Genomic DNA, 24,088 nt, shown 5'->3' on the forward strand with positions numbered 1-24,088 from the left:
CACAGCTGCAAGTGTTTGTTTCTATCAGCTTTGCACATCTAGAGACTGAAAGCTTTGCCCGTTGTTCTTTGCTTAATAACCCACCGTCAGTCAAACTGGATAAAGGAGGACATTTGTAAATAGTACTTTTAAGGTCTTGTCACAGATTTTCAATTGGATTAAGGTCTGAACATTTGAGCCGGTTCTAACACATGAAAATGCTTTGATCTGAACCAGTCCAATGTAGTTCTGGCTGTAAGTTTAGAGTATTTGTCCTGTTAGGTGAACTTCTGCCCCAATTTCAAATCTTTTGCCTCTTCCACAATTGTCCTGGATTTAGTGCCACTCCTCGTTCCATCAACACTGACCAACTTACCTGTCCCCAGGGTAGCAAAGTCTCCCCACAGCATGATGCTGCCACCACCGTGCTTCACCATGAGGCAATGCTAAACCATAAATGCACACCACACTTTTATTTTACTTGTAAAAAAACAAATCTTGAAAAATTATGCATTAATTTCCTTACACTTTATAGTTACACACATTTGTTGGTCAGCCACAAAACAAAAAACCCAATAAAAATTATTAATAGTTCCCACTGTATTAAAAATACTTAGAGCACCAACAGCTCAGCTTTTCTGGTCTAATTTTACCCCGACTGAAGCCTTAGTAGCTGATTTTACAAACTATTTTAGAGGAAATTACTTATAGGTTTGAGTGCTAAAACCTTCAAGTAAAGTCTGTTTCATTGTTTAGAAGTTGTAAATGTACACATTTAGTTGAGCTGGGCTTTGACTAAATGTGTGATTTGGTATCTGACATCAGCATTATTCTTTCCCTGATCCAGCGCTCTAGGTAGTATTACGTCATCGGATACGCACAACTTTTCCTTTCTTCTGTCAAAGATAAGAGATGGAAACCAGATCCAGGTTAATCCACGTTTTAAAGCAGGCCTTCTTTTTTAACTTCATCTTGTTAGATTTTGCATCCTCAGAAATAAAGGTTTTGCTGATATAAAGTTTTGGCTGCAGGATTTGTTTTAAACGAACTGTGGCCCTTTATACCATTGCGTCTCCTGTTCAAACTCCATTTCTCTTCCTGCTACATCCTTTAGACAAACATCCCCAACGGATCATCCACTGATCCTTTTCATCACGTCTTTATCTTCTTCGTTTCTCAAGTCCTTCTCTTTTAAGCTTCAGATCCTCTCTCTTCAAGCTTGAGTTAGATTCAGGAGGCAGGAGGGTGTCGCCATCTGAGAGGAGAGGAAAGGAGATAAGAGAAGACACCAGTTAAGAAGAAGGAAAATCTGTTTACATTTTTGAGCTACACAGGTCCTACCTGGGAGCCAGTTAGTATCTCCTCCTGTTGTGATACAGCCGACCTCTGAACTGGTTCCGGGTTCCTGGTTGTCCCTCATAGGAGTTGGTAGGACATGAAACGAAGCTCTGACCTCCTCCTCCGTGTCCTCCTCTCCAGTGCTCTGTCCCTGGGTTTTCATAGTCGCTTTGTTCCCTCCAGACCTCCTCTCTTTCCCTCCATCTTTGTCCATGTCGAAGGCCTCTTTTAGTCTCTCCTCTCCAACCCTGATCAACTCTTGGAGGGAAACCTGAGGGTGAGAGAAAATCAGCTAATGAAAACAAAGAAAGGAGGACACCGGACATTTAATGCTTAAAACCGAGGGCTTGCTTTCTGCATTTACAGAAACTAACCTGCACGTAAACAGATTAGGTGACTGCATTTTATTTAGAGGTATAAGAGCACAGATGCAAATGCACGCAACATTGTAAAGAAAAGATATAGTTATGAACAACGCATCCTTGTCCTTTCACTTCTTAATCACTCAATACTTTCTGTTGTAGATAAGTAATGACATTTACTCTTTAGCTGGTTTACTGGGAGGATAAAAAAACTCTGAGCATATTTAGCTTGTCTTTAAAGTTACTCAGGAATGAAGCAAAAGGGCTGCAAGATGTTTTTCAATTACAAACGACGGAAAAAATAAAAAAAACACCCAAGTCCAAGTTTAGACTTTATCAAAAGAGACATGCGGTCTTCTAAACTAAATCAGACCACAATATAAAAGTCTGAGTGTTAAATGAGTAAAAAAAAAAAAAAAAAAAAGCACAGCTACAGATGCCAAGTGGTAGTGAAAGGCATGTAAGACCACAACCACACAAGGTTTCTTTTGCTGCCTATTTTTTCCTGGTGAAAAACCTGTAAAGGAAATTTGATCCATGGAGGTGAAAGTGATCGGTTTTAGGTGACAGATTAGAGGAAGATCACTGCTCTGGTGTCACACTATTCTGCTAAATTAGTCTGGATAAAGGGCTGCTTTCCTTTTCCTTTTTGGGCTGAGAGTAAGGCAGAAAGGACTATTCTGGCCTCGCTGCTGGAGCGTGATTGCGAGGGGGCAGACAGGCTGAGGAGATATTTGCTGAGGAGACTAAACATCAGGCCTGATTCCAAACAAAAACCAAACCGGGCTTCTCAATGATACCACATAGCGCCACCACTGCTCTCACACACACACACTTCATCTCCCCACAGTTCTGTAGTAATGATCGGTGTCTGTGTCCAACAGAAATGAAACTCTGAGACATAAGGAGTGTCTGTCGTTCATCTATGAAACCAGAAACATCCTCGTGAGACCCACAAGGGTTGACTTGGGCACAAAGCGGACAGTCTGGTGCAAATCTGAGAGCCAGCGCCAGCACGGCACACAAAGAAAAAGGGTTGGAAACGCTTTGCTTTTACGCTGCAGCTGGACCGCGGCGCTAAAAAATCTGCACGCTGTTAAAGACGGCGGCCAGCCACACGACCCGAAGGTGACCAGGTGCCCCGGGAGGAATTACCGATTAATAAATATACAAGGTGTTGGAGTTTGTGCGCACGCAAAAGAGAAGACAAACAGAAAACTAAAGGGACAAAGAGCAAAAGTGTGAAAGCGAGGGGAGCCGTCGAGGGGCAGGGGAGCATGAAGAGGGGTGAGACAGAAGTGAGGAGTCTGTAATCAGTTTGTCTTGTTGTGTGTCTTAAAATAGAGCTCTCCCAGCCTATAAACAGAAACCTGCTATTACTGCCGCACTGACAAAGCAAGCCTCCACCAAACGGTGCACATTAGTGTGTGTGTGTGTGTGTGTCTGCACACAAATAGCAGTATGCATTACAACCACAGTACACATGGACCTTGTTACAGCACGGCCCTCTGGGTAATGTGGTTCTGTTAGGGGGCCTGGGGAACTACAACTATAGATGAGACGTCAGATTTGTTTCTGCTCTTCAGTAGAAAAGCTATATAAATTAAAAAAAAAGTAATGCACATAAAATTAAAGTATGAACCAACCCCTTGAATTTAGACTTTTTCCTCTCTAAAGAGACGGTTTTCCTGCCCATGAGCATAACGGACTGCTAGTCTAGATAACATGCAGTACGTTTCTGAAAAATATTACAATAGATTCTCATAACAATGCCGTTTTTCTGAGACTCCAAACCATTGTATTGTTTTTATATCAAACCTCCTGCAGCTACATTAGACTTTCTAATGAGATAAAATAACAGATAATGAAGGCGCTGCATGGAAATGTGTCTCCAAGTAAAACAGAGGAGACAGAAATAGGGGCCACAAATCTGCCGAGATACAGCCGTGAACTGAAGATGGAAACGCGCCTCGATCCATCCGGCACTTGCCTCCCATGTCCTGCGGGCTGATTCCCTGGGGGTTTCCCTCATGAAAAAAAAACGTTTCATTTTAATCTGCATATTTCAGCCTTTCTCGCTCTGCATTAAAATTACCTTAGGATCATGGAACTCAAACATTAAATAATCTAACTTTTAATTACCTTAATATCTGTAGAGAAAGGAGCTCCAGTCTAACTTCCATTCAACTTCCAACACATTTTTATACAGTTAATTACAGGTCATGCTAAGAACTATTAACTGGGCATGCTTGTTTTGTTGTTGTTGATTCTTTAGGTTTATTGTTTGTTTAGTACCCTAATAATGAGTTTATGTTTTTTTATTTCAATAAATATCAGAACAAATTTAAATAATAAACTTAGAAACTCAATGGGAAGCTTAGGAATTCATCCGTAGACTATTTCTGAGTTGCTGCATGATGCTAACAGTATTCACAGCACTTGTTCTGTGCAATAGTTTAGCTTGTTTATCCTTTTGCAATAGAAAGTTACTAAACGAGAAACAGACAGGAAAACCAGGAAGAGAAGAGGGGTTTGACGACGGTCCCCATGGCACGAGGACATTGAGGTTTTCTGGCATGCATCCTACCCACAGGATCCTAAAAACAGCAGAACATTTCTTAATTCGGTTCAAAACATTTTTTTCTTCCTTTCTGACCCTCGAGGAGGGTTTAGAGATCAAACGACTTTTCCAAAATGTTCAGGCTTAAATGGCAGGCATAATTACACAACACAAAAAGCAGCAGAGAACAAACATCCACAGCAAGGATGAAGAGCAGAAAAGAAAAAGAAAAGTGAAAAGTGTTTCTTTACTCTAAAGAGAAGTCAACTAAATAGATTTAAATTTGCAGAAGTTACATATAGAACTTCCAATATTTCTATTTTCAATTAATCAGGTCAGATTTGTAGATTTAAGCAGACATTTTCATTCGTTTTACTTTTCTGTTCTTAAAATGTTCTTCTACAAGACAAAAGCAGGCATGGACAATAAATTTTTATAATGCATTTTTTTTTTATAGAAAAACAAAAAGAAAAACTATATTTTTACACAACATACAAGAGCATCTCAATGATTTAATATATAATCAAAAAGTTTATTTTAAATTTATAGTAGTAAATTAAAGTAATACGATAAATACATATATATCACTTTGATCATTATAGCCTAGACCTAATAACCCAAAGTTTTGTTTCTCATGAATTGTTTTATTTTGCATAAGACCAATAAAATGTATTTTAAATAGAGAAATTTTATATTATGGCCTTTTTATGTTCTAAATAATTTATGGAGAAGATTCTTGGCTTGACAGCCTTCAACTAGGAGCTTCATAGAGTTGGGTATACAAGCATATAAAAGTTAAATGGAAATGAAAAGGTGTGCAAACTCCTGTACCAGAGACAACATCAGAAGCATTTTACCTGGACTAAGGAGGTCAAGGACTGGACTGTTGTGCTTTGTGGTCTAAAGTCCTTTTTCCAGATTAAAGTAAAATTTTCATGTTATTTAGCAATAATAAATAACATGCAAGGCTGATCGCCTCCATGCCATGCTGCACTGACGCAGTAAGTCATGCAAAAGGACCCTCATCCAAGTACTGAGTGAATATTGTAAAGAACATTAACATATTCTTTAGTAGGCAGACATTTCTGTTTTAAAAATAATTTGTTATTGGTCTTATGTAATCTAATTTTCTTTTAAGAAACAGGATTTGGGATTTTCTTTAGCTGAGAAACAGAGATAAATGGTTGTAATTTATCATTCTGCGTGTAATAAATGTATGATATTTGAGTTTCACTTTTTGAACCGATTAGGTTTTTGATAACACACTAGTTTACTGATTGAACATAAAAGCATTGCCAACAATAACTCTTCTACATAAAACACAACATCTAGAATTAGGTTGTCTCTTGGTTTAGCAACAAACAAAAACCTCATTACAGACCAAGTATCTGTTTTAAGATAAGAAATTAATTTATTGTCCCACACTGGGGAAATTCAAGAATGTATTGCTTGCAATGACTTGGAAGAAAACCTGCAATCTCTGTCTTCAGCGGCAAATGCCTTAACCCCTGGGCCAACAGGGCCAAAACAACATGTACTCCATTAATACTGTTAGTGCAGCAGGTCGTGTACATCAACAGGTAATAACAGGTAATAATTGCCCAGTCTGAAGTCTCACCTGAGTGTGTGCCTCTGTATCTCGCTCCAGGTGGGGGTTGAAGGTTTCTCTGCGTTCCTCTGGGTCTGGACTGTAGGAGTCGGCCTCTCTTCCTGCAGGTTTCTACAAGTTTCTCTTTCAGCTGAGCAAACTGAGAAAGGCAGGACATCTGGAAAGAAATGCAGATTTATTAAAGGCTTTAAAGCTACACGTAATTGAACATAACTAGATATCTAAAACCTCACAGCTCATACACACTGCAAAAACAGAACTAAAAATAAGATGACATCTTCTTTAAATGAGTATTTGTACTTTATTTGAGTAGGTAAATAAGACAATCTGCCAATGGAATATGATTTTTGCACTTAAAATAGGAAGAACTCATCTCCATCAACTTATTTCAAGTGCATTATATCTAATTATCTTATTTTAGGGGTAAAATTACTCTTTCTATTGGCAGATAATCTTATTTACCTGCTCAAATCAGGGACAAATATACTCATTTCAAGAAAATTATACTTATTTTTAGTTCTGTTTTTGCAGTGCACTGCTAAACGGCAAGGAGAAACCGATGTTTAAACACAGAGGAAATCCCTTTTTTCCTCTCCGTACTAAGTCTTGACTGAATCAAGCTCGTTTTCTTGAGTGTGCGCTCACATCACTGTCGAGCAGCTCAGATTTCTCCACGCTGCTGTGTGCCAGCAGGTACTTGGAGTGGAACAGCCGTCCGTCGAAGCTGTGCCAAGGCATCAGAGCAGCACTGGGCAGCGGGCAGCCGCTGGCATTGTTGGCCCCCAGCAGGTGGCTCAGTCCTCGGACGTAGAGAGATCCCAGCTGCACCGCTCGACTAGAAAGCAAAGGCAGCTGAGAACAGGGAAAGGTCTCTGGTTTTAATCTGGGGATGGCTGTACACCGCAACTTTTCTCTTTACTATTTGCTTTACTAACAGACGCAAGAGCTACGAAGCACAGAAATAGGAAACAGAACATTAGTGATCAAAGTCGTGCTTGCATGCTCTGCATTGAAGACATTCTGTTTTGAAGTAATTTCTTTATTTCGCATCAATAAATGGGGCTTGTTTGGCTTCCAAAGAGCGCAAACTGTTAAAAGGTTGGATGCTGGGCCCTTTATCAATAGCTAAAACTTTAGGACAAGAGGTTTTACACATAAAAAAAAGCAACTTCGGGATTTCAGGGAGGAATGATGTAACAGACACCGCAGAACATTAAGAAACCTTGTTTCGCAAAATCACAAAACTGCAGCCACTAAAGCGAGAACAGCCCTTACTATCGGAGCCAAATATTGCTGAATGCAATGGAATAACTGCAGAAACAATCAATGTTCCCTGAACACGTTGAATAATGAACAACATGCTGCCGAGACTACAAGAAGTAAACAATGGGCAATCTTCTCTGGCAATTTATCCTTCACGCCTTTTTTTTGTGTTCAGAGGAAAATTAATGAATAAGAGACCCCCTAAGAAGCCTTTGAACCTGATTATATAACCCAAACTGTGTAGAAAGAAGGCGGTTTTCTGGTTGTGTGGTCAGGTATTTAGTGTGTTTCTCTTCATACGGCATTATCACTTCGTGGCTGAGTTAGTTTTGAGCATTTGTCAGTTTGTTTATCAGCGGAGTGCCGGTGGCGGAGTTAAGGTTCACAGAGCCTGAATCAGCCCCCAGCTCTAACTTTTAAAGGGATAGTTAATGCTTGTTTCTTTGCGTGAGGAGAACCTATAAGTAGTCAGTATCTTACATGTAGTATAAAACATGTTAACAGTTTCTCAAAGCACAGTAAATTTCTACTATCTAAACAATGTCTAAACTCTTCCAGAACCTTAGCCAAACGGCACACCCCTGTAAGTACATTATTTTCCCAAAAGAATTTGCTTGTCTGCTGTCACACATACAAACTTGAGCGACATCCTAATCATACTGTATTTGAAATAGCATGGGGTTCAGGTCATCCACACCAAACTCCCTTATCCATCTATTTATGGACCTTGCTTTTTGTTTGCTGGTGCCCAGCAATGTTCTCACAATGTAACGTATTTTGGTATTCTTAAGCTTTAAGGGCCAGATCTTCAACTTATGGCACAAAGGACATTTTCTCCTCCCACAATGTCCCTTTACGGGCTCTGATCAAAAAACACTTATGTTTATTAAATTATTACGGGCCTACCTTGTGAGGAGGTGTCTGGGGTAAATTCAGCTGTTTAGAGATGAACATCATTTCCAGACTAAACTCTGTCAGAGGGGGGTCGGGGAGAAGCTGACGACCCCCCTGATTGAAATAACGAAATTTAACCTTCGTTATTTTAATTTTTGAGATACTTTAAAATGCACGATAACTAATATTCCAAATTATCATCAATGTTATTTTTTAAATATTTATGACCATTATTACCTCTAACTCTATAGCTTAAAACTTTATCTTTCTTTTACCAGCACTCCCAAACTGCTGGCAGCACACGCAATTTACTCATTTAAATGGGGCTGACCGAATTTGTTTTGCACATCTTGTGTAAAGGACCGAACCCAATTTCCAAACAGCAGCCTCACATCATAATTCGCTCTGCACCAAACTTCATACACAACCACTTTTAAAAAAACTTTGACTAAGATAATCCATCATTTAGAGATTTTTAAAGAGCAAGAAACTGTTGCACACAAATTTAACCAATTAAAACTTGAAACTCAAGAGTTTGCAGCAGAGCAGCTGTGAGGATAATGCATGTTTGGAGGCTTAACGTTGTAGATTTTCCTAAATTCCTAGAGATTATTTAACTAATCAAAATCTGATTAGACTTTTTTTGTTTTATGTCTGATGATTAAACTTAAATTTACTTCTACTACCATAAATTGACAGTTGACCTGCCTAGGGTATACCCCGCCTCTAGTCACATGACCTGCTGTAGATAGACTGTGTCGAGTCGTGCTCCCCCAATATCCTCTCTATTAACAAATAGAAGCACAAAATACACGTCTCAATAGCAAATGCTGCATGTAAAGCAATATTATTAAATAGATTTGCTTGTGTTTTAAATTGGAAATACTTTTACTTTGGGGGTTAAACTCAGAATAGTGTACGCACCAGAAATTTGTTCCCTTTGCTAAGTTCAACAATTTAGATTTAGCTGTGATTTTAATACATTAAAACCTGCAGAAACAACTCGCTAATGTTTGCAACACTAATCTGCAGTAGGCAGCGTCAATAGCAAACCTTTTTGGCGTTACTCTGACACATAACACAGCCAATTACTTCTAACTCAAACCATCCACTTCACTGTTACTTTACTCTGTTAACCGTCAGATAGCAGGGGCAAATCTGTCCATTTATCTGTCTACCTACTTCCTGAAGAGCTGGGACTACCAGGCAAAGATAAGTGGTCAGATAAAACAAGACAGTCCAAGTCCTTGGGAGAAGCTGAAATATATTTCAATCTTGTGCAGAAATACCATCATGATGGTATTTTGAATAGTATGGCTTATTAGTTAAAGAGAAAAAGGAATAAAAAGAGTTTCAGGGTCCTTGGCAAAGCTGATTGATTCAATACTAAATCTTTACAACTACTAACACTATAGTAGCTTGGGGAATGGGCCAAAGAGAACACGGGCCACTGAAGGGTACTTTTCTATTATTTAATGTGAGTCAAAGTCAAATTCTTTCTTTTAAATTGAGCAAAGATTGTGTTAGGTATTTATACCAACTGCATTTTCCATGAAATTTCGACTAAACTATATTTCTATTCTCTCACCAGGTGAACATGTGATGCTATACTTTATTTTGCACACAGACAATGTTGTACATATCTTACAGTAAAAAAAAACTAACACATGTTTAAAGACGAGTAACCTTTATCTACCGTCTCTTATCTAAACATAACACTGTTTGATCAAACTCACGTACGTTTTTCAGAACCCTTAAATAAAGTCCAGTGCAAACCAATCGCATTCAGAAGTCACCTAAGCAAGAAATACAACACATCTGTGTGGGAGAGCATGAATATATTAGATATGCAAAGTATAATAATGTATGTATGTAATAATAAGAGCATCATGGAAACCAAAGAACCAAACAGCTCAGGGATGAAGTTGTGGAGATGTTTAAAGCAGTGTTAGGTTATAAAACATTATTCTAAGCTTTGAACATCTCACAGAGCTCTGCAAACCTGCCTGCAACATTGTTGTCCAGCTAAATTGACAATCCAGGCATTAAAAGAAGAAAAGGAGCTTGGAAGGCCACGGTTACGGAGGAGGAATCTGTGAATAGACTGAAATAGGTTTTCCTACAGAATTGTCCCATCAACTCTCCCCAGCTTCTCTATCCCTGTTGAAGAAAACATCCTCACATCGTGATACTGTCACCACCGTGTTTTATCATCGGTGTTGCATGTTTGGTGAAGTGTTTGTGTCCCACAATACCCCGCATTTTGTATGTATGTGAAGAGAAAAAACATTCAATCAAGTCTCGTATGACCAGAGCATCTTCTTCCATGTTTGTGCTGCGTCTCCTATGTGGCTTGTGCAAAACTGCAAACTTTTTATGGCTTCCCTTAGGCCAGTTTTTCTCCCTCCCCCCCCGGATGAACTTTAGGTTACTTTCGAAAAAAGTGCTCCATAACCCACCTGTCGGTTTAAGTGAACAGCCGTGTTGTTAAGCATATTATGATTACGCAACTCTAACCCTAAATGAAAATATGCAATGAATACCTCTGCAAGGCACTGTAAATGGGTGATGCTTTGAAAAGTTCTTATTCTCCAAACCAGTGACATTTAGACAGATGTCTACTATATTTTACACACCGACGGCTCATAAGTACTCCACACAACTTGTCTTAAATGAAAAAAAAAAAAAAAAACACTGTAGAAACAAAAGATGTAACAGGAGGAGACAATAAAGACTAAGTGCTGAAAACAAGCAGACGGTAAGGACAGTGGTCAGTAACAGCAGGCAGATGTTCTCCCTGCGTGTGTGTCTGCTCTCACCTGTCCTCTGGCAAACAGCCCTGATAACAGTGATTACATGTACACACACGCACACACACACACACACACACACACACACACACACACACAGCCCTGCCTGCCACCTGCTTCCAGTCAAACACAGCTTCATCTTTGGAAAACAATGGATCACTGAACTGAGACACAAAGGGCCCACAGGGGCACACAAACACACTGACACTAACACGGGGAGGAGAGAGAGAGAGAAAAAGAAGACGGGGAGAAACATGAAGTGAAACAGAAAAAAAAGGGAGAAAGTGGTCAGATGCTTAGAGTAAGAGAACATGAGAACGCACAAAGGCCAGAGACAAAGAGTGAAATGTGCCTGAGTGTGTCTGTGTGTGTCCAGTGGGGTTGAGTGTGTGTGTGGCGTAAATAGCTCCATGTGGTGAGCGTCAGCCAGGACAGGCAGCCGACTGTCGCCAGCGTACCCTCCCTGTCACACACACCAAAATCAGAGTCCCATGGGGAGGAATGCTGCAACCGAAACCTACCTACGCTGAAAATCTACCTCTTTCCAACAAACACACACACACACACATACACTGTGTGACAGCTAAAAGCACGCTCCTTTAACAAATCACCAGTTTGTTATAAAACTGTCTTTTGTGCAGCGCTGTCAGATTGCATTGTGGTTTGTTTAATTTAAACATCAGTGAAAGTTAAAGCCCCTCTTCAACCCCTGCATCTCTTCCTGACCGTCGCGTTCAAATCAACACCCAGCCCTAATTATTGAGTGGAGAACAGACGAGAGGGAAAAAATACAAATTACTTGACATGAGTATGGTAATTAAGCTGTAAAAATAAATTGGGCAACAAAAAAAAAAAAAAAAGGGAGGGGGAAGGGAGGAAACGCAGCGGCTGTTTTCCCAGAGAGTGAAAGCGTAAAGCTAACTTGATCTGCAGGAAACTGTCGTCTCTCACCCGTTAAAATGGACTTAGCTCCCTGAACTCTTTGCACAATCAAAGTTATAGTTCAGGGAGTTTAAACTGGGTTCTGAGTTAGTTAGTTTTTTTTTTATTAATATCTACTTTTACTCAATTAGATTATGAAAAAGCTACAACCAATTTTTACTGTCCTTGAAGGAAAGATGCTGCACTAATTTCCACCAGGAGAGTCCAGGGACTTCTTTCCATTTTCACACCTTATTTAGCCCGGTTCACTTCCACACTTCACTTGTAAAAGTGGACCAAACAACCTGGACCACATTGTGCACTTACAATCGATGCTGGCAAATCTTTTAATATTTAATAAAAAAAATGACCTTATCTCTAATTTTCCTTTGACTTGTAGATTTTTGAAAGGAGAGTTTCCTCTTGTAAGAATTCAGTTTAAAATTTTCACAGTGTTCATCCTGGAAAGGAAAATGTATTTGTGGAGAGATGCAAATGCAAATCCAATTTGAATTTTTTTGTCCTAGGAAGAATGCTTTTAATATCTTAAATGTTCATTTTAAAGAAAAAAAAAAAAAAAAAAAAAAAACACTCTTTGGGTGAGAAATATTAAAATGACCCGCCATAATAAGGCACAGACATCACAGCCTGTTGCTCTCTATATATAGGCCGAATATAAAAGACGAACAGGGAGGGAGTCAGACGTGCTACTGTAGTTTTCAGATCTCATACATGTCTGTAAATCATACTTAAACAGTGACTTAATTTAATCTCTTTGGTTTTCTTTCTCTCTTTGGTTGCAGGCAAACCACACCAGGGTCTATCTACTTCCAAGCAAACTCAGACCTACGTTTTGAGGCGGACCAGAGGTCACTAATAACTTCAGCACCAGAGTTCAGATGAGCTTTCACACACGTCCAAACCGAACGGACTAAAGTGCTGCTCTAGTGTGAAAGGGCTCTTAGATTACAAAACAGGATAATTATCCTTCCTATAGGGTTTGTCTATACAGGATTAAAAGGAACCACAAAGAAAACATTTTACGTGTCGAATTATCAAGCCATCATATAAAAAAAGACATCAGGGTAAGAAGTGAGGTAGGTGAAGTGGTGCACCCATCATGCTTAGCGTCTACTGTACCAGTCTGTGGGGCATTGCTGTGATCTGGGGTTGCTGCAGTTGGTCAGGTCAAATAAATCTTGTGACATTGCAGAAGCTTATCAAACAATGCCACTGCGAAAGCTATAGGCAGTCCAATGAAATGTTAGTGTTTGTGATGATGACTTTTGTTTGGCCAGGCAATGTAGTTTATGTAAACTTCTGGTTTCAACTGTAGGTATAAAAAAATTACAACTATGTTGCAGATTTTGTAATATTTATAAAATAGGTGAAATTTAGGTTTATACTAAAACGACGGTTTCTTTACCTTCACCTGAAATACACCTGCTACTATAAGATCATCGACAGGTAGACCTTTAGGAGCTTCAAAACGTTTCCATTAAATTTCTTTGTGATTTTTTTATTGAACTGTTGAAGCTTAGGACATTACCCATATTGTTATTTATTTTTTTTATATTAGAGAATGTTGCCATTTTCTAATACATCAAATTCTGCAAATTAAGAACAGAAAAAAACTATTTAGGTGCACTATGAATTAAATGTGGTTAACTGTTTTTTAATTCCTATTTCTAAAGAGAGAGAGGCTATATTTATTGGGGTATAAAGGGTCAAGATAAATCAAAGTGGTTATTGAGCTTTACTGTGAACAATACAAACACTTTAGGGTTCCAAAAAAAGTCCCCTACTGTTTGCCTGTAAGTTGTGATTAATAACGCTAAAAAAGTAAAAATGTATAACTTTTTTGCATATTTCTTAAAATCTGAGAAGTTGCACATTGCTTTAATTTATTGAATATTCTATTTTTATAAACTGTGCAGTAGTTTTTTTTATGTTATACATTTGCTGTTTACTGCTGGTACACCTGAATTTTCCTACAGTGGGACAATAAAGGACACTTATTTCTATTCTAATTACTTTCCTGTGTTTTTTTTTTTCTTAGTTGTTCCATGATTTCTTGGAAAGTCTGCAGTTTATTCACCATGTTCTCTTGCTTTACCCAAAACTTTCTAATAATGGAAGCTCTTTCCAACTTTTGTTTACCACAAGACGACTCTGTTTACTGTAAATTCAAGCATACATCGGCGTTTTTGGCAAAGAGTTTGTGACAACAAACGGGAGGGAAAAAAATCAAGATTGTTTTCCTTAACATGATGTTGATGATAATGACTGACCTCAATCCGCTGAAGCTCCAGAGGCGATTTCAGTCTCAGACACACGGCCTGGCTCAGGTAAGCATCTACATCCTCTTCAGACAACGTTTGTACCTGACACATGCCAAAAGAAAAAAAAAAAGTCAAATAAGAAACACACCACACAGAGAGAGAGAGAGGAAAATATATGGTTTACAAATTCAGTCCCAACCAAGTGTGGGTGCGTTTGTTTGGTCTGCTAGCTGCGCAACAATTCAACAGAGAAAGAAACAATGCTGACAGCAGAAACAAAGCTGCCTGGTTGTGTGTGCAAAACAAACAAACCCCAAAGTTATTTAAACAGAGCAGTGAGAGGGGAATGTGAATGCAGCACAGATCAGACAACGGCCACTATTGTGTGTCAGGTCGTCGGCTCATCTCTGATTATCTACTCGTCTAATGGTCTGTTTGACAAGCTGCTCTCATGTCTGTCTGTTGCTCCTTCATCCATTTAAATCAGTGGCTGCCAGTCACCGTCTGTCTGTGGGACTGAAATCACTGCGTGTCTGGAAAACTGCCGGTCAGCCGTCCATTTAAAACACCAACTTCAAGTGATTAAGGGAAATGTTAAAGTTACTAATACCAAACAACTGAAACTACATAAAATACAATTTAACCTCAATGAGTGACAGGGATTGCTGTTTTAATGGCTTGCTTTGTATTTTTTTAGCACAAATAGAGGGCTTATTTGTGCTATGTTATAAAATAGATTGATGGTCTTAGAGATTACTTCTTTAAATTGTCAGTGTTTTTAATTCTGTCTGATGTAACATTTTACAGCTTTCATTTAAAAAAAAAGGTCTTTGTGGATGCTATTTAAATAAGATAGTTTACATGTAATATTTTGTAACTGTCTTTAATTTGTCTGTATTTTTATTTGTTTCTATTTTATTTATTTTGCCTGGTGTCACTTGAAAGAAAAAAAAAAGAAACACATATATATATATATATATATATATATATATATATATATATATATATATATATATATGCCAAGAGAATGCCAAGAGTGTGCGAGGCAGTAATCAAAGCGAAAGGTGGCTACTTTGAAGAACCCAGAATATAAGACATATTTTCAATTGTTTCACACTTTTTTGTTAAGTATTTCCACATGTGTTAATTCATAGTTTTGCTGCCTTCAGTGTGAATCTACAATTTTCATAGACATGGAAAAAAAGAAAACTCTTTGAATGAGAAGGTGTGTCCAAACTTTGGTCTGTACTGTATATATATGTTTAGCATTGTTGCTTTAAGTGTGAAACATGTAACAACCTAATATTGAGCATATCGTTTTTAAGCACGCTCGGTATGAGAGACGGCTGGAAAGTCTGATGCAACTGGCTGACGCCCTTAAATAAAAAAGCTTTTTATCAACTCTAATAATAAACAAAAGTCAACTGTGGTGTCTTACAACAAAGATTGAACTAGAATGTATCTAACTGACATTAAACTCTGTCCATATGACTGCACTGAATGGATCATATTTTTATTACTATAAATTGAACAAAGCTGTGTAAACCTTGGTACCATTCATGAGATGTTTTCTTCCAGGATTTTCCTTTGGTTAACTTCCCTGACCCTGATGAAGACAAGCCTCCCCATGGCATGATACTGCCACCACCATGTTTCACTGTACAGGGAGTATTCAGAGTTATGTGCAGTGTTAGTTTACACCGCCCCACGTAGCATGGAGCCCCACAACCTGGGCCAGTTTAAAGCAACACGTCTGAGACATCACCCATCATTTATGGTAATCTCCCGACAGGGGAATCTCAGGTATCTGAGAATAACACAGTGCTTCTATAAAGATCTGTGGATTTCCAGACTTTCTAAGGATTAGGGTAATGCTTGATTATAAAACCAAAGCCAAAAAAAAACTGCATTGAATAGAGGAAGAGAGATAATTCAGAATCTCAGTACATCCCTAGAAATCTGCTTCAAGCTGCATCAAACTTTCGCATTTTGATCAAAACATGTTTTGAGTCTGGGGTTTTAAATTACCTTGAATAAACTGAATCAACTAAAGAAAAAAATAGAGGAACATTTGTGTCTTTTAAGACTACATGCAAACCGATTTCTAATTTTTGTTTTGGTTTTGTAAGGTGATGCACGCACGTTAATCCAGGCAGTTTGACGCCGTGATCTCGGTTTTTGTTCAGATAACCGGATGACGCTGTTGCAGGCTGGAAAACACGCAAAGTGTGCGCACCTTTCGCACACCTCAAATTTGTTTAGATCTTGCAGCCACATTGATATTAAATATTCAAAGCCTTTTGATGCTCTTGAGACTTTGCTGCTGACGTACGAGCAGACGTTACAAAGACCGGTGTCTGTAGCTGAACTTTGGACTCTGTGGGTGATAAAGGGAGCCCTCAGCCAATAGAAATACAACACAACCAATTGTGTAAACAAGCGGTGTTTAATTTCACATAACATGCTGACAAAAGAGCCCAATAATTGTTGTGTATGTTGCTGATGTGAATCCCAAATCCAGGGCGGCCTTGTCTGTTTACATGTCACCAAATAAATTTGGTCTTTCGTGAACTGTTTACATAAATCAGCAGGTGCAGCTTTACCACCCGTTCATTACCTGCAGAATGCATTCATCGGAGGCGACGCCAAACATGCAAGCCTGAACGCTGAAACCCGCCGCAGACGTATTAATCACGGTGGAGACGTCAGCGCTTACAAGTGGAGTTCAATATTTCATGTAAGCGAAGAAAAACATGACTCAGGCCCAGCCAGGAGCCAAGATGAGAACACGAGCAAAGCTTACCTGTGTTTTACAATCACGCTACAGCCACAAATTTCACTGTGATTTATTGGGATTCATCATGATGTGGCATATAATTTGTGAAGCCAAAATGTTGCAGTTTTTATTTATTTTTTTTAGACACAAAACTCTGAAAAGCTCTTATTTGTATTTAGCCCCCCACCCGCCCATACCCCAATCACATATCATATTACTTCCACTTCCCAATTATGTGTTATGATGTGTTGGTCTGCCTCTTAAAATCCAAATAAAGTACAAAAAATGTGAAAAGGGTTGAAGAGTATGAATACATCCAAAAAGCACTGTAATGAAAGTATCTATGATGGACCGGTTACCTGTCCAGGATGTACCCCACCCCCCACCCCCCATGATCCCGCGTGGATAAGAGAGTATAGATCATGGATTAATGGATGTAATAAATTTAGTATATTTCCATGCGCTGATGATAAATTTGGTTTAGACCAAGAATCAGTGAATACATTCGATTTGTTTCGCTGCTTTTCACTACGATTACCGTTTATCAAAAAACCTGAAAAAAAAGTTTGTGAAGCCAAAATGTAGCAGTTTTTTTTTTTTTTTTTTTTTTTAGAAACAAAACTCTGAAAAGCTCTTATTTGTATTTAGCCCCCCACCCGCCCATAAACCCAATCATATATCATATTACTTCCACTTCCAAATTATGTGTTATGATGTGTTGGTCTGCCTCATAAAATCCAAATAAAGTACAAAAAATTGAAAAGGGTTGAAGAGTATGAATACATCCACAAAGCACTGTAATGAAAGTATCTATGATGGACCGGTTACCTGTCCAGGATATACCCCCCACCCCCCATGATCCCGCGTGGATAACGAGTATAGATCATGGATTAATGGATGTAATAAATGTAGTATATTTCCATTCGCTGATGATAAATTTGGTTTAGACCAAGAATCAGTGAATACATATGATTTGTTTCGCCGCTTTTCACTACGATTACCATTTATCAAAAAACCTGAAAAAAAGTGTGTTATTATCAGTGAAGCAAGGTGTCACTACCTGAAGCACGACGTAAGTGACGAGACAGAGAGCAGCCAGGAGAGAGTCTCCGATCTCTCCGTGCAAGTCAGAATAGTCGAGGCAGTCGAAGACTGCAAGGAAGGCTGCAAGGCGAAGGGCAGAAACCTCAGGACCGGAGCTAAACCATAGCAGGTCCAGACTGGGTTCACCACCTACAAATTAAGACAGAAGAGAGCATAATATGGGATAGATGCAAAACAGCATATAAAAGATAACAGATGTTTTCATTTTTAGGCACAGTGGATACACGGGAGTTAAGTAGTACATGGGATGTTAACGGGGGCAGGATGGACCATATCAGCTTCTTTCAAAGGGTTTCCGGGGAAGACGAACCATTCCCTGATAGCTGGAACATCCACAGAGCTGTCTGAGAACACACAGAAAATTACACGCTTTTACCTAAATTTACTGTTTGAAGACATCAAACCATTCTTCTTCAATTACATGAGCGTCCTTCGGCACATTTTTATGAGCGAGCTTAAATCTTTGTGTTTTTGCCTTCCTACCATCCTTTCCCAGCAGCAGCAGCAAACCATAGACGCGTTGTCTGCACGGCTTGTAGACGAGGGCCTGAGGCGGCAATTCCTTGTCCTCCTCGTCCTCCAGAGAGTTGCTGCATTCGGTGACTCCGGCGCACACAACACTGTAAACCATGAAACCCTCCGCTGCTACATGTTTCTCTCTACATGCCTGCGGAAAGCCACACAGCAAAAATATTTAGCTCTTCTGGTATTCGGTATTTTACACACTGCAGGGAGATTTACAGCTAAAATGCACATCACGAATCATAACATACCTTTAAAATCTCAGGACTAATGTGCTTCTCAAAGGCAAAAGGTGGAGCAGAAATGTCAACCAGCTCATAGTCTTTATGTCCAGGTAATAAGTAGGAGCAAATTCCCTTCTTTAACAGCTCGCTTTGGGAAGATGATACATTCAGGGAACGTGGGACAAGTCCAGTTTCTTCCTCTTCAGAAACATTCAAAGACCTCACAAACTGGGCTACTGCGAGCACTAGCTGACCCTGAGGATGACCAAGATATGGTTCTGGATTGGTTCTCCTGTGAACAATAAAGATCTTAGATCATTTTTCAAACACCCCAAAACAAATGGCCGTTTATTACTGCAGGCACTATGCTGACTCCAGAAGACTACAAGTGAATGCACCACTTTCTTCCCTTGATAGATAACTTTGTATTACAGGCACATCTAAAAAAAAAAAATTGAATATTGCATAAAAGGGGCAATATGTTTTGCCAGTAATATGAGAAAGTGAAGCTCATATATTATATAGAATCGTTACACAGAGAGTGAAGCCTTTGTTTCTTGTAATATTGATGATTATGGCTTACAGATAATGAAAACTCAGAATTTAATGTCTCAGAAAATTAGAATACTATAAAAAAAAGTTCCTTATTGTTAACTGATGGTGTTGAACCCTAATCACCTGATGAACTCAAAACTGACCCTTTAAACGGTCTCTCACTCTGGGTCAGTAGGCGACACATTCATGGGGAGGACTGCTGACTTATGAGATGTTCAGAAGACGGTCAGACACCCTTCACAAGGAGGGGAAGCCACCGAAGGTCATTGCTGATGAAGCTGCTTCTTCAGAGTTTTGTATCCAAGCATATTAACAGAAAATTGAGTGGAAGGAAGAAGTGTGGAGTAGGTGCAACAGGAACAGACAGAACCATTTCACAAGGAGTGGACCGAGACTGAAGTTGGTTAATCAAGAGCCACCACGCACAGACCAGAGATCGACCGATTCACGTTTTTTCAAGGCCAATGCCGATTATCAGTTGAAGTGATACGGTGCTGCTGGTTTTCTTGAAGCCGATGTTGCCTTTTCTCTCTCCATTTACAATATAAAAATTACAATGATAACAACTGTTACAAAAGTCTCAAAACTTGCTTTTAAAGCAGCATATATTAACAGTCAGCTTCAGACCGCAGTTTGAAAGGTACACAGGGAAAACCTGCATCACCCCTCTTATGGCGGCGCTTTGCTTGCACTAAATGAACATGTCACAGCAAGAAAAGAGCTTCTTTAGTTCAGTGGGGAGAAAAAAAACAAACAGCTGATGCCGAAACAAAAAACCCCCCACAAATGTCCTCCCATAATATCAGGCGGCCGATGTATTGGCCAACATTTGTAACCCAAGACATGGGCTACAAATGTTGCATTCTTCATGTCAAACCACTCCTGAACCAGAGACAACATCAAAAGTGTCTTACCTGGGGGCTAAGGAGAAACATTTTTTTTTTTATAGAAATGTTCCTGTTTTCAGATTAAAGTAAATTCTGCATTTCATTTGGAATTCAAGGTCCCAGAGTCTGGAGGAAGAGCGGAGAGGCACAGAATCCACAGTGCTTGAAGTCCCGTGGTGAAGGTTTCCACAGTCAGTGATGGTTTGGGGTGCCATGTCATCTGCAGGTGTTGGTCCACTGCGTTTACTGAGGTCCACAGTCACTGAAGTCATTTAACAGGAAATTCTAGAGCACCTCATGCTTCCCTCTGCTGACAAGCTGTATGGAAATGCTGATTTATTTTCACCGCCAAAAGTACCAAAAGCTGGTTCAAAGACTTATGGTGTTCCTGTTCTTGACTGAGCAGCAAACTCCCCTGACCTGAACCCTTATGGTCTGCTGTCAAGAGGAAGATGAGAAACACCGAATCCGACAAGGCCGATGACCTGAAGGCAGCTATCAAAGCAATCTGAGCTTCCGTTACACCTACGCTGATCGGCTCTATGCCACGCCGCACTGATGCAGTAAATCCTGCAAGGGGAGGCTTAACCAAGAGACAGAAGCCTGACATTTGAGCTTAAAATATCCTTTTATGATTGGTCTAACATGATATTCTAATTTTCTGAGACGCTGGATTTTGGGTGGTTTTTTTATGTGTAGTCAATAATCAAGTGCAAGAAACAATAGCTTGAAATAATTTTACTCTATGTGTAACAAATCTCTACACAAAAGCTGTTTCACTTTGTGAAATGACTGGCAATATATATTTCACTTTTTTGAGATGCACCTGACTATATGAACCAATGTTGACTGCATTATGTCTCTGTTAAATGAGCAAATCGATCAAATTAAATTAATCTGGATTTAACTTAACTGATTACACAAAGAACTTGGATGGTTTAAAGCCTTTTCACAGTGCGCCACACGTTTTTTAATTCTTACCTGTATGCTGCCACAGCATTGTTTCTGATATGCTGCATGTGCTCCTCTGAAACCACGTCGTTACCCAGCAGACAGGCCAGCAGAGGCAGCTGGGTAACGGCTAGTCCGATGTTTCTGCAGACCTTCTGCCGGTCATACATGACAGTCGTTAGGCCGTTTATTCTCAGCTTTGCCACAGACAAGTAGGGGGCACTTAAGGGATGAGATAAAACCACATGTTCAGATCAGTTTGTCCACATTTTCCATCCCTTATTACAGTTATTTTCATGTAAGATCAACATGAAGTCCAAGACAGCAATTTAGGCTACACCTGTCATTTTGCAGCCATTACAAAGCACTTTTAAAAACCAGCTATACCAATGTGATCATTTTTTTATGCAAACCTGTCATATATGATGAAGTCTGAGTCCTGTCCCAGAATGCCCATGCTGCCATGACGACGAGCGTAGCTGGCAATTTCATAGTCCGCCTCTCTCACTGAACAGAACACCTTTTGACCCAGTGATCTATAGACAACCCGCATCTAATCAAACTGCATCCAAGAACACTTTGTATTCTTTGTCAGGAAGTAATTTAAATACAAAGCATACATGTTCTACATAAGGCAGCTGCATCAGTCAGTGAGGGGAAACGCTTACCTGAGGGCCAAAGGGGTGAATGTTGCCAGAGCGGATGGCAGACAGGAGAGCTGTCTGCCAGGCTGTTCTCCACGTTCCTTTATGTAGTTAAAGATTTTCACAATATCCCTGTTCACCCGGTGTCGCCTTTTCACCTGTAGAAAAACGGCATGCTGCTTGAAAATATCTAAGAATTGGTTTCAGTTTAAGGAAAAAGTTGTAAAACCGGGATGTTTTCTATACTTGACAAACGTGGCACCCAGTCGGTGTCTCTACTCACCCACTCTGGTCTCTTCTGCTCTTCCACGACTCCGTCGAAGAAAAAGACCAAGTTGATGCCTGCAGAGGTAAAAGCCTCCACCCAGTTCTTCAGGACATCAAGATACTCCATCCACTGGCCTCCACACACCCAGTTCGTACACGAGTACCAGTGGCAGAGGCAGGACATGCCATCAACCACAAGTGTGGGACCTGCACAGCAGTTAAATAGGAAAATGTAAAAAAAGTGCAAAACCAGAGCAAAGTCTACAATTGTAGGAGAGAAATATTTAGGAGTCTAAGTTTACAATTTGAAAACATAAAAACTTTGACTCAGTAACAAGAGCCAAGGTTATAATAAATCAATACATGCATGTTCATGGAAGAGTTTATAGCTCATTATGATTTGACTAAATAGAGCCCAAACATTTTAAAGAATCAGGTCATAATAATTTTGCCCAGTAAAAGACATTACAGTACAGCATTAGGGTTTTCAGACCATACAGTTTAACAAATCTTTCTTTGACTAAACCTGAAGTTGCAATGCCTTCATCGTGTTTTTTTTTCAATGCAACAGCTTTATTTAAAAATACATGATGTTGTATAAAAGTAAATAGTGTTTACTATATTTATTATGCTGAGGTGTAAATAGAGTTCATTTGAGATAGTTCCAAGATAATTAGGTACATTTGTATCCACTACTACATTACTTTCACTTTACATTTCTTGTTATCTGAATCTGCTTTACCTTGGAGTACATTTCATTTATTTACATTCTGCCTTTCAGGAAGCAGATTTAAGTATTTTAGTAATCTCTTATAGTGGTTTTGACTAGATCAATCAGCCAGAAAGTCCATGGATCTGTTTTGATCAGTGATTTACAGGTCAAACAGTGAAAAATAACTTGTCCCCATTATTAAAGGCTTCTAAATTACAAATGTACACCATTTTATACACCATGTATAAATGCAACAACCAAGATCATATGCTTTAATATACTTTTCTTTAGTATAATGAAGATTATTTGAAGCATACTTTGATACATAAACAGGGATAATCGTATAACTCCATCCTCTGTTGCTTCACCCTATCAAAAATACCTGAAACACATTTTCTATCCTTTATACCCTTATTATACATAAACTATAGGTAATTAATTATATTACATCTTATATATATATATATATATATATATATATATATATATATATATATATATATATATATATATATATATGATTTGTAGTTAAAAAAAATCTAAAAGCATAGTGACAATTGCATATTATTATTATTATTATTATTCGTGCTTTCTGAAGGTTTTTCAGAAAGTTGTTTTAACACAAGCAGCACTTTCCATTATTTTTGCATGATGGTCTTTATTTGTGTCCACAAATAAAGTCCACAGATAAAGTTTATTGGGTGCAAAATATGTCTCACTGTGATGTACATTGCATCAGAATAAACTAGAAGAAATGACAGGACAAAAGAAAAAGTGACCACCTCAACAGTATCTTAGGGTTTAAGAAATATACTGAAATTGCAGCTAAAGCCTGACACGTGGCTGAGATGCATCACCCCACAGTTTGACCGCAGCTTTTAGGCAGTGAAAATATGGTCAGACTGTTGAATCTGTTGAACAGGGAAACTCAGCTGGTCATGTCAGCGGTGGAAGTACAGCTCTGCTGGTTTTTGGCGACATGCTGCCTGGCCATCTCCCTCAGGTTCACTGTCACACAGGCCTCTGGGCAGCATCGCTCCACAAAGCTCTGCAGACCTTTTACGCCCATTCCTGCAGAGCACAAACACAAATGCACCCATTAAAAGGAGCCACTGCGTGCTCTGGATATGTCGAATAACAATTGGATGGCATCATAATGATCTTATTGCTCTTATTATTATGTCATTACTATCATGGCTTCGGAAACCCTCTGCTGCTGTGTGACAACAGAAAGCGGGGTGGTTTCTTTCATGTAATGATCAGGGGAGCACACAAGTCAACATCCGGTTATCTTTATATTTACCCGCTCACAGAACCGTTCACAGCTGCGCGTCTTGTCCCTAAGTCTGCGATGATGTCTATGGCGAAGACTATCTGCTCTGTGCCTGTCAAGTATTGCACCGCGCGTGCAGTGTTTACATGCGGAAA

At 39.2% G+C, this 24,088-nt stretch overlaps 1 protein-coding gene across 1 annotated transcript; it reads right to left on the bottom strand.

Annotated features, from left to right (window-relative positions):
* Nucleotides 1-433: 433 nt before the first annotated feature.
* On the bottom strand, nucleotides 434-24,088 carry fam120b (family with sequence similarity 120B). Its single transcript, XM_012881009.3, has 15 exons — nucleotides 23,964-24,088; nucleotides 23,594-23,731; nucleotides 21,965-22,155; nucleotides 21,706-21,839; nucleotides 21,451-21,573; nucleotides 21,068-21,259; nucleotides 18,672-18,936; nucleotides 18,382-18,565; nucleotides 18,141-18,242; nucleotides 17,855-18,027; nucleotides 14,028-14,120; nucleotides 6,494-6,700; nucleotides 5,858-6,005; nucleotides 1,321-1,588; nucleotides 434-1,234 (listed from the first exon to the last, which is right to left on the bottom strand). Exons 2-14 carry the CDS (start codon nucleotides 23,727-23,729, stop codon nucleotides 1,332-1,334), a joined length of 2,205 nt encoding a protein of 734 aa, XP_012736463.2. The 5' UTR covers nucleotides 23,730-23,731; nucleotides 23,964-24,088; the 3' UTR covers nucleotides 434-1,234; nucleotides 1,321-1,331.

The sequence above is a fragment of the Fundulus heteroclitus genome, chromosome 4 (assembly GCF_011125445.2).
Source record: "Fundulus heteroclitus isolate FHET01 chromosome 4, MU-UCD_Fhet_4.1, whole genome shotgun sequence".
NCBI classification, from domain to species: Eukaryota; Metazoa; Chordata; class Actinopteri; order Cyprinodontiformes; family Fundulidae; genus Fundulus; species Fundulus heteroclitus.

Coding starts and splice junctions, on each gene's coding strand:
- fam120b (XM_012881009.3), bottom strand. CDS start 23,729: ATGGGCGTAAAAGGTCTGCAGAGCTTTGTGGAGCGATGCTGCCCAGAG. Junction 21,840..21,964: donor AGCAGAAGAGACCAGAGTGG/GTGAGTAGAGAC, acceptor GTTTTTCTACAG/GTGAAAAGGCGACACCGGGT. Junction 1,589..5,857: donor ATACAGAGGCACACACTCAG/GTGAGACTTCAG, acceptor TCTCACCCTCAG/GTTTCCCTCCAAGAGTTGAT.